The 11,537-nt window shown below is 40.2% G+C and overlaps 1 protein-coding gene and 1 non-coding gene across 2 annotated transcripts; one reads left to right on the top strand and one right to left on the bottom strand.

Annotated features, from left to right (window-relative positions):
• Positions 1-193: 193 nt before the first annotated feature.
• Positions 194-10,576, bottom strand: ice1 (KIAA0947-like (H. sapiens)). The gene is made up of 20 exons (XM_020634546.3): positions 10,349-10,576; positions 10,120-10,178; positions 9,863-9,974; positions 9,390-9,466; positions 9,269-9,306; positions 9,072-9,145; positions 8,875-8,951; positions 8,634-8,671; positions 8,438-8,520; positions 8,305-8,341; positions 8,076-8,132; positions 7,287-7,370; positions 6,800-7,161; positions 4,266-6,497; positions 3,380-3,548; positions 2,479-2,639; positions 1,667-1,857; positions 1,436-1,536; positions 1,237-1,335; positions 194-926 (listed from the first exon to the last, which is right to left on the bottom strand). The coding sequence occupies exons 1-20, from the start codon at positions 10,436-10,438 to the stop codon at positions 745-747; spliced, it is 4,323 nt and encodes a 1,440-aa protein (XP_020490202.2). The 5' UTR covers positions 10,439-10,576; the 3' UTR covers positions 194-744.
• Positions 10,577-11,088: 512 nt separating this feature from the next.
• Positions 11,089-11,160, top strand: trnae-cuc (transfer RNA glutamic acid (anticodon CUC)). The gene has a single exon. It is a non-coding gene; the product is annotated as a tRNA-Glu (tRNA).
• Positions 11,161-11,537: the final 377 nt, after the last annotated feature.

Genomic DNA, 11,537 nt, shown 5'->3' on the forward strand with positions numbered 1-11,537 from the left:
GCTACTTCTGTGTTTTATACTTAATGTTTATAATTAACACTTTACCACAAAATATGGACTAAGCTTCCGGCAAATGACTGACAGACGCACATTTCGTTTTATTTAGTAATTAACTCCCCTGGACATTTTTTAGGGCTTTGTAATATAGAACACTGCAGCAGCATTGGGAAGAAATCATGAAAAGAGACATACATAGATTCAATATATAGACATTTTAATTTTAAATATTTAAATTATAAACTGTACAAATCACATGTGATTGTAAACATCTTATATTTAATTCCTACAATAAACAATCTCTTGAAAGAAAAACTAAACCTAACAGAGCCACAGTTAACAACAAAAGGCATCTACTGGTACATGTTTTACAATATTTTACAGGATAACCTGAGTATGTCAGAGGCAGCTGATTATGCGAGTACATTTATTACAGTATGGACATTTAAAACATTAAGAAAACCAAATTGAATTGAATTTCTCAAACATTGACCCAGAAGACAAGTAGTACTATATATCAAAATGACATGTTATTTATTTATTATTTAAGTAGAAGTGCAAACATGTCTGAAAGTGACCTTGATGATTTGTTTCAGTTTAAAATCTCTACATGTGCCTCCATGCTAAATGAAGCAGGAATTTAACATAGTCTACAAGTGCATACATTGAAATAAACTTGGGTGTATGATGGGATTTTTCCATATCATCCTGTCTTGTAAATGTAAAATCCATGTGGTTTTGTCTCTCTCAGCTCTTAATCTGTCTGCAGACTGAGGCTAACTGGTTAATGCAGCTCGTGACAGCAGGGGGGACGCTCCGAGACGTTTCTCCTCTCCACCCAGCAAGAGCTTCCATGGCTTCTTTGGGATTGATGGGAGACAGGTCGTAGATGCAGTAGATGGCTGCTAACTGGACCTCCCATGGCACACCTGGGGAGAGAAAAAATGGCCACATTTGAATACAAATACATGTAGTATTTAGTTTCTAGTTTATTCAGCATACATTTTCAATATAAACATGCAAATATATGTTCATATTCCAAGCTAAGATGTTGGAATCTGCTTAAATAAACAGGCCATTGTGTTCATGCATATACACACTTTTTTTTTTTTAAATGTGATTAATGAAAGGCAGGTGTGGGAGAAGTTGGCAGCACTCTTGGCACACAGCAGAGGTTCTGTATTAAATAGAGCTGGGCTGAATCATTCTCTATTTACCAAGGTTTTTTATATTTCTAACCTTCACTGTGTCCATGCCTTCCAAACGTGTTGATGACGCTGGCCACCGTTGTAACAGAGGAAACATTCCTCTCTCTGATTCCCAGCTGACTGAGGCGCCCTGAAAAAACAAAAAACACAACAAATTCAAATACAACTGCAAAAATGACTGAACACTCAAGATTAGTTAACGCACAGGTAAATGAAGAACAACAACTGACCTATGAGTCGAAGTACAGTGGCAACAGTCACATCAGAGACAGGTGCTTGTTGATCTCTGGGCTGAGTCACCCACATGTTCATTAACGGCCACAGCTCCTTGCTACCAAAACAAAAATGAACAGATTAAAGTGAGCGTTCGCTTCACAATGGATTAGTCCTTTAATGGAGTTTTACAAGATTACTGATATCTTGTTTGGAAGTCTTTGAACAGGACAAACGTACGAACATACCCTAATACATTCTCATAGGTCCACTTCCACATCTTGTGTGTACAAAGGAGGTGCAGGGTGAAGACTTGTTCCCATGCCTCAGTCCGCAGGTCCATCCCGTGTCGACCGTGTTCAGTGAAAGACGGGCTTGACCCTGACCGAATATCAGACAGCGTTCTGGAGATCAGCTCGTCAATATCACATGGAGGACTCTGCATTGGTACAGATTTAGTTTTACAATGCAGCAATGATTTGATTGGTTAAAAAAAAAAAAAAAGGCCAGAGATGGTAAGGTCGGGAAAGACAAGATGATGTGATCAAAACAAGGATCACACTTAAAGGCTTTATATGTGATCTTTCACACTTAAATATAATAGAAATCAAGTTTTTCCTCTGAAAATAACTCTGTGAGTCATGACTGTCTACAATGGGTGTAACACCCGAGTCCCACTGTCTGTGATGTTTTCAGAGTTTTCAGAGTCCTATCTTCAGTTTGTTTACATCGCCAGGACGGCAGCTGACTCCTCCCCTCGAGTATAAAAGTTGTTTAATTAGACTAGAGAAAAGAAGAATAACATACTGTACTCACTGCTTAACTGTGTTTCTAGATCACGCTCATTTCAGGTAAATTTACATGCAGTGTGAAGATACCAGCATAATAAAGATCGCATTAGCATTAGCATGCGATCAAAAAATCACATATAAAGCCTTTAAAAATGAGCAAGTGTTCAAAACAAACTTTGTATTGACTATTCACTTCAGGGTTTCATTTAAAGGACATTAAAAAGTAATGGGTTTCATCAGTCAATCAATAACTCTCTAAAGTACTTCACCTTGTCCCAACAGAGGAATGCTGAAAGGCAGCTGAGGAGGTTTTCTTGTGCTTTCAGTTTGGTGACAGCATGTATTGCCTGGCACAGAGAACTGCTGTGTGACAGAACAGTGGGCCACGTAGTCACCATGAACAAAATCAGCATAGCAGCATCTGGAAAATCTGCAGTAAGGAAGACACAGTAAAAAGCAATAAATCACATTGGAGTCTGAGCTCCCGTGTGCCACCTAGTGCGTGCCACCATCTTTTCTCACATACAAAACATGCAAAAAGATACGGATCAGTGTCGCTAGGGCTGGGAAATATATCGAGTTTTTAAGATATATCAATATATTTTCAAACAAGATAAAGGGTAAGACAATATCTTTAATATGGATATAGTTTATGTTGCATTAAAATAATGTCATAGAGGTGCCAGGTCACCTTTTTCTCATCTCACTGATGGTGACTAACTGTCTCTTTTATTGTATTTAAGGAACATTTTTATTTTATAATATTACTTTTTAAATTCACAAACAGGTAGTTTATTTTACATGTGTTTTCACTGTTAATAAAATACATAGAGTATCGCCATTCAGCTAAACAATATCAAGATATGAGTTTTGGTCCATATCGCCCAGCCCGATAGTGTCGGTCATACAGCGGCTGTTGTCAACAGTCTGTTGTCATAGAGACAGGAGGGATTTGCAGCGTTTTCCTCAGCGCAGAAACGCTTCATGCTAACACTCGTGAGTGTACAGCCAGCGCTTTTCTGCCCGCAAACAATCGCTAGGTGGACACGGGGCCTAAGGTAACCAAAAAACGATTTATTTGTTCACAATAACTTCAAATACCTGTATGCAGTATATCAAGTGTTTGTGAAGTCTTTAAAAAAAAAAACCAGAATGGGATGAATGGTTTACCTTCTGCCAGAATGCTGTAAGCCAGGATGTGAGACTTCTCCCAGTCTCTCTTTTGTCTACAGATCCCCGTGTGGACTCTGCACAGAGCCTGCATGTAGTTTGTGCTTAGATCTCTTTTCTCTGATTTCAGTTTGTTCAGGATGGCCAGAATCACATCATCTGCATTAATCTGAAGAGAAAATCCACCAAAGAGTCATACTAGTTCCATCACAAGGACACAGACACAAAACAACAAGCTTCTTCTTAAATCCCACTGCTTGGGATTTGTCTTTTGTATATACAAGTAGCATGCTTTTTTTTTTATCTGAACCATTGCTGATACAATAACACCATTACCTCCTTAACCCAGAAAAGGCAGCCCTGCTATATATCTCTCTTGTTTCTTTATTTAACAATAGCAGAAAAAAGGCTGGCTAGAACAAAAATGCTTAGCGGGATAGAGCTACTTCTTTGAATAAGAATTATAATTCATAAACAAACTTTGTAGTAATACAATGTACGGCTGTAGAGATATTTCTAGCGATACACAATGTATGTAACAAACAGGTGTGGGCAGTTTTCTTCAATCATGATGGACTGTGAATACAAACTAGACTTCACTTTCTATTTTGCCTACAAGTAATGTAATCAGGGGATTTGTTGGCAGGCACTCAAAGTATTTATAGTAGAGTTCCAACAAAAACAATGTGGGATGCTTATTTCACAGTCAAGTTGAATTTAGTTATGTAGATAAGAAATATGGCATTCATTTAATACAAGATGCCTGTATCTCTCTATATAACATGCTGAAACACAGCGATGAAAAGTGATCAGAAGGTCGGAATTAGGTGTTGAAAAGCGAAGATTGAATGTATGAAACATAATCCACAAAAACAAGCTGACTCACCAAGCAGCTTTGGCAGATCTCAGCGATGACCTCCTTCTCCTCTTCTCTTAGGACAGGCTTCTTGGGCAGATTACCGACGTACAGGTGGCTCTGGATCACAGGCAGCAGATCAAAACACTGCTTTTCGATTTTCTTTAAATAAGTATCTATAAGATCTGTCCCTGTCGGCGCCCCGCTCTCCATGGTTGGAGAAGCTGCCTCGTTTCGGAGCTGTTTTAGCCTCAGAGTCTGAGGTGAGCCGGTGTCCTCTCCACTGTTCGAGGAGGCAGAAGGTACCTGCTGTCGACTGACAGTGGGAGAGCAGTTATCCAACCTGAGACATTTCCTGTTTTTGGGTCGAGGCGGACTGTCCGCCCGTCGCTTTTCTCCTTTCGTCTCAGTCTTGGTGAAGGCTGTTGAGGTGGAGTTTATCGTTTTAAAGCCTGACATCTGACTCACAGTGGTTGAAGGTGATGCTCCACTGTCTGACGAACACATGCTGAGACCGACGTTTCCTCTGAGGATGCTCAGAGTGCGGGCGTGGGCAGACAGATCTGGATACATGGTATCAAGGATCCTCATGGAGTTTTCCTGAGATGGACTGGAGGAAGGAGTCATGGAAGAATTCATGGCTGTCCTGGGCAGGCGACCTGGTACAGGTACAGCATGCTTTGGAGTGGCAGAGCCGAACTGAAGGGGCGATGAGGGGACGCCGTTTGAACGTACTGGACTGTTCAGAGATGAGGAACTCTGCTGCCGACTGTCGGGTGTCAACTGGGTCTGGACTGGAGTGGTAGGTGAAGCCAGTCTATCCAGGGGTGAGGGGAACAGAAGTTTCCCAATGGCCTGCCTTGGATTGATTGATTTCCCTGCCTTTGGAGGAGTGCTCAGAGGGGTTAGGACAGGAGGAAGAGGAGGTCCCATTTTAGCTAAAAATTGGCCTAGAAATTCAGGCGGTTGATCTGCAGTTGAATCTGCCACTGAACAAGGCTGTTCCTCCGACTCCAAACACTGAATTTGTCCTTTTGCACTTTGTTTGAATGAGGTAGTAGGACTAACAGCGCCCAGTTTACATTCACTCACTTTATGGATACTTGCATCAATGTCGTCCTCAGGCGACTCTTGGGCATTTGCCTTTTTAATAGCACTCTCTTTCTCACTTCTGGGCACAAGCTGAGGAGTTTTCTTGTTTATTGAAACGTGTTCCATGTTCACACCAACATCCAATTGTTCTGGGTTTTGGCAAGTTTCCAAGGCTTGTAATTTGCCAGTGGGAAACAAACATGAAGGACTCGACGCCCCGCACACAGAATGAGTGTTTTCTTTCAAAGAGTCACAGTTCACAGTCTTTGTCTCTTCATGGGCAGAAAGGGAGAGTCCATTATCTGCTAGTTTAGTGTCCAATGTCTCAAAGTTTGCATCCTTGTTTGAAGGATTTGCTTGACCAGATTTTCCATCCTGATCGCACTCGTCATTTTCAATCTCCAACAGTGAAGACTCGCAATGAAATGGAAGTTTCATATTTCCATTTGCTGTTACGTCGACCTTCTTTCCCTGCACTTCTGTCCCATCTTCATCTGCTGGTAGTTTTATGGATACACCATTACCAAGCTCCTCTTCACCATCTTTACAAGAGACACTGCTTCTGATAGACAAACACCTCTCCTCGATGTCTGTGTCTTCATCAAGACACTCAGTATTCTTTCCTTCTCCCTCAGGTATGACAGCTAGATCTATTTTTCTGGGTGACTCTCCACCATCTGCAGTCTTTGACGGATCGTGCTTTGCACTGTTCATTTTTGAGTTGTCTAGATTTTCCATGCAGGATGACTTTTGACTTTCGGTATTTGAAGGCATACACTCAACAATAACTGGTGTGGAAGAAGCACATGATGCTGATGCAGATACTAATAGATCAGTTGTTAACTCCTGATCAGAATGCGTTGCTTTTTCAAGCTGCATTTCTTCATCATCTGCACTTCTCATGTCCTTCATTTCAGCGTCGACACTTGGAAACTTTTGTACCAAGTCTTCAGAGAAGTTGTCATTGGACATTTGTTCTGCTTCCTGTGCCATGACCACTGGCAAGTCCACATTCTTCTCTGTTGGTACAACAGAAGATTTTGTCGACAGGCTTGAGACCGACGTTGTGATGAGCGAGGACTTCTCTCGTCGCAGATGAACGGAGTTATGAGAATGTTTGGTGTTCTCTTTTTCTCCGTCGCCTGTCTCCATAGATTCTGACTCAGCGCCCTGGCAGAAAGAAGCAAAAGAAGAAGCAGATTGATCAGAAAAAAAGAGCTGAATTAACTAAATGACAGGTGCCTTGTGGGTACAAACTTGTGCTTTGCTACATTTCCGAGACATATTTCCCATGTATAGTCAGAAGCATGCTTAAACTTATGCTATACAACAAAAATCTTTTTTTGGGGGGAAAATTATCATAATTTCATTCAGATAATTTACAAATACAATCAAATAACGTTCAAATATTATGACATAAACTTATAATTTTCTACTATTATTATTTTCTTTAAATATAACAGAATTCTTACCGAATCTGGTAGTGGTGAGATGCAGGGAAGTATTGGTTTGAACAACGACAGTATCTCTTCAGCAGATACTGTGGAGCTGCCAAAGTCGGAGGATGACTCCTCAGGTTTGCGCTCCTCTGACAATCGCTTGCTCTTTTTGGGCGCGTCTGTTTTCTTCCTGGACCTTGTTGACTGCAGACATGCTGGACCCTTGACGGCGTTCTGTCGTAGTGGAGAAGGTTTGATCTGTGTAAAAGGGGCATTTGTCTGAACGGAGTGACAGTGGGATTCTCTGATCTTGTGAGGAGATGGGGACGTCTTTTTCAAATGACAGTGAAGACTGTTTTTCGGAGAGGAGGGTAAAACTGGATTGGAACAGGGCTCTGAAAATAAAAGAATAATAAGTTAACTGGAGACATTCAGAAACCTGGAATATTTTTTAGAAGCACAAAGACAAATGAATAACCAGGACTGTCAATACACAGACACAAGCTGAGTGAGGACTCACCAGGGAAGTGCAACATGTTTGTAGTGTTTTCCTGCTGAGGTTCTACACAGGCCCACACATTCTCCAACAGCATCCGGATCTTTTCTGGAAAACAAAACAAAACAGACAAACATTCAAACAATGCATAAGTGAGGCCCAGTGTCAACCTAGCAGTGACTTTTTTTAATAATCGTTATTAAATGAAGAGAGAGCGTTTGCAGCAGCAGCTGGTCGTTCAGAGAAAAAGCGCAGCGCCCAGCGTCTTTTTTCTGAAGGTTCCACATTCTCATGCAGATGCTTTCGAGTGCTTTGAGTTGAAAATCTTTCAACTTTTTAGAAAGGAGCTATTGACGCGACTGGGCGCTCCTTTTTAAAATACATGATAATGGCTGTATTTTTTTTTGTCTCTTACGGGTTAGGGTTCGTGCGCTGTACCCACATTCTCCTTGCTCTGTGTCCGAAGCAGGAGGGCAAAGATCTTATGTTTGATGCTTATAGTGAAGGGGAAAAAAACAATCTCAAATATCAGCGCAACGGAGCAGAGTCGGTCATAAAGCAGACGTTTTTTAAAAGACTGTTGTCATAGAGACAACAGGCATGTGAAGCACTTTTATTCTCAGAGCACAAGCGCTTCATCAGAGCGCTCTACAGCGCACAGTCAGGGCTTTTCTGCCCCAAAACAAGGCTAAGTGAACACAGAGTACTAAATAACAGTAAACTGGAGTCTGGATAAAGTGCATTTAATCAGCCAATCCATTCCCTTTTTTTTTTTTTTTTTTAAATAAATAATATGTGTAGCAACCTACATACCTTTGTTAACTTTCGGCTCTCCAGGTACACTTGCTTGAGTTGATGTGCTCCTAAAGTCTTGTGAATAAACATAAAGAAAAATATGATTAAGAGTCTTAATGTCACAAAACTGAGCAGAGAATTAACTTAAAATAAATACATAAAAAAAGAACATGTATATACATTTTTCTCTCAATAATAAGTATTCATTGTGACACTCTGTTAGTAAATGAAGCTGCTCCTTAGTTACCTTTAATCCTCTCTCTTTCCAGTTTGATCAGCCTGGCCTGTAGATACATTTAAATGAAACACAAAGAAAGGTCAATAAAACAGTACCAAAGATTTGACCGACAATGTGCTGTTCATAAAGATAAATACTGTACCTGGAGGTCATCAATGTTTCTTTCCAGCAGGATCTTCTCTTTAGTCAGTTGGGATATTTGTTGGTTTTGTTTGCAAATGAAGTCTGAAATAAAGACAGATATAAATGATATATAACTCCCCCATCAGACAAAGGTAAGAGACACATAACAACAATGCAGAACGTTAGCTGTTTGAAATAAGACAGTTCACACCAACCTTCAAACTGTTTCACTTTAGTTTCAAGGTTTTCCTTTCTGTTGATGAGAAAACAACGTGGAACATTAAAACATATTACTTTACAGCGATTCTCCAGAAGATCACCAACAAACCAAATATAATGTTGCACAAATAATATAAGTGTCATAACACACACAAAAACACACACCATGACAGAAACAGCCAGTCCTTCATTCTCAATTAAACACACAACACCTCTAAAGCAGGTTTCACTTCTTACATGCGTGTTGTCTTGGCGTTCTCCTCCATCAAATTTTCAAGTTGTTCTGCCTTTGCCTGAGACTTCATCAAAGACGCCTGGAGAAGTCAAACACAAATGTAAATGATATCAGACATGAATGAAGCCTTTTGAGTACAACAGTCCACTAACTGTAAGAAAATGACTGAAGTGTATTTGGAGAGAAACGATTGGCTTACCTGTACTTTCAGCAAATCATTTTCTACAAAAGCCTTTTCCCTCTTCAGCTTTGCGCTTTCAAGTGACTGTGTTTCTGTCAGTTCAAAGAGTTTAAAAGACAAATCATTATTTTTAAAAAGAGGGTGCATTTTATGTATTTTAAACACGTTTTCATTTATAAATCAATGTCAAGTAAGGACATCTAAATTGAAATTACCTTCCACTTCATGTAGCTGGTTTTGAAGCTTCTTATTCCTGAGCGGATTCAATAAGAGATGTCATTAATTTACCACAATGATTACACAATGACAATACAATTCATATAATTCAGGTCTTACTCTTCCACCGTTCTGCTGTTTTCCTGCTTCAATGTTTCCATCTCTTCAGACATCTGTCCATAAGCCTTAAGAGCACCCTTCAAATAGAAAAACAGCGGGAGTTAAGTCAAGTCAAGTCATATTTATTTATAAAAGCACATTTAAAAACAGCTACAGCTGACCAAAGTGCTGTACAATGCATTAAAAAAGAAAAAAAAACAACTTCAGATCACAACATCCACAAGAGAGAAACATATATATGTATACATATATAAAGAAAGAATATATAAAGAAAGCAACAAAGGAAACTGAAAGAAATGGTCTATTCAGGACCAGGGGACTCAAATGCTAACATGTAAAAATGTATGTCTAGAGGCGGGACTTAAAAGAGTCAACAGAGGGTGCAGACCTGATTGACAGAGGGGGTTAAAAGATAACAGAAGAAACTGAAAACAAACAAAGAGAAAAACAAGAGTGACAGAGAAAGGGCATACCTTCTTTTCCTCCAGTTGTGTTTGCAAGGATTCATAATCTGCTGTCTTTTTCTCCAGAGACAATAATTTGATCTGCAGCTCCTCCAGCTGTTGTTGAAGCCTGATTGCGTCACTGCATCAAACATCAACCGGAAGTAAACATGAGTACATGCCCTATCAATAACTGTAACTATCAATCTAACTCAACCTGTGTAGCTTTGTGACCAGATATGACTGCGATGTGTAACCATGGTTACAGATCGTCCTTCAGTACTCACTCTGAAACCGCTATCCTCTGTTTCAGCGCCAGAAAAGACGACACATATTCATTCAGGCTCTGTCAAAGACAAACGAGGAAACAACACATAAACAAACATTTTAATTGAAAATTACAAACATTTTCACTTTCGCTGATAAGATAAAAACATTTGAATTTTGAAACAACAGGCATACGCAGTTGAATTCAGTCCAAAAACATGACATGCTGTGTCAGATGAACAGTCTGACCTGGTGCAGAAGAGAGCACTTCTGACAGTTTCCGATCGTCGCTTCCGCGGCTAAAGCCAGCGCTTTGGACTGACTTTCCCCTGGCATCATGGTAAAACAGACTCAGAGATCTGTACAAGCCCAACTTTTATAACTTAAAACAATAACAAACACACCGAAATCGTTCACACAAATTCCCACAGAAGTTCAAAACAACTTCACATTTTCGCTTCTCCCACGTTGGCGAAGGACCCAGCCAGGACCCCACTGAGGTGCTTCTTGAAAAGCCGGTTAAGAATCCCTCTACGTGGTAATCACGACCAAATTCTGACACGTATTCAACTGAATATGAGTGTGGCTGGTTTTGAGGAGTTTTTTTTTTTTTTTTTTTGGAGGACTAAAATTATGTTGACCATTCAAATGATTTTTCTTCAGGCAGTGTCGGCCTACTCTGGTTTAAGGGGGCGTTAATGTGAGGCGCTCCAACCCTCAGCGTGTATTGATTGTTTGTAAACAGTCTATAATATTATTGACCAGCAGTGGAGTGTAACTGCTCTTATGCAGACTAAAAACTAACTATAGCCTAATAATTCACATTTAGGCATATATTGTAGACTGAGTTTTAAAACACCTCAAATAGACGGCATAACATCAGTCACTTAACAACATGTAACCAAGGTGAGTAGCTGGCACCGTACACCACGTCATCATGAGACATACTTGCAGTAATATAAAAAAATATTTCGAAAGTTAAAGTGTGCTCCCTGGTGGTCTAGTGGTTAGGATTCGGCGCTCTCACCGCCGCGGCCCGGGTTCGATTCCCGGTCAGGGAACTTCCTTTTTTGATGCTCGACTGAAGTTTATGTCGCACATGCAGATATATACCATCACGATCTCCAAGTGGGATTTGCAATTAATTTTAAATAAATAAAGTCCGGCGTGCGATTTTCAAAACAATAGACAAAGAGAAGTAAAACACTCACCAGCTATACAGTGGAAGAGGAAATGTTCGCGTTTTATATCTGGAAATAATCAGCAGAGGGTGCCGTTGTACAGATAACATTCTGCCTTTCTCTCTCTCTCTCTCTCACACACACACACACACACACACACACACACACACACACACATACACACACACATACACACACAAATCCTGCTACTCCTTCCCCTTAGGTTTATTACTACACATAGGCTGCAAAAAAATTGG

Source organism: Labrus bergylta, chromosome 8 (assembly GCF_963930695.1).
Source record: "Labrus bergylta chromosome 8, fLabBer1.1, whole genome shotgun sequence".
In the NCBI taxonomy this organism is placed as follows: Eukaryota; Metazoa; Chordata; class Actinopteri; order Labriformes; family Labridae; genus Labrus; species Labrus bergylta.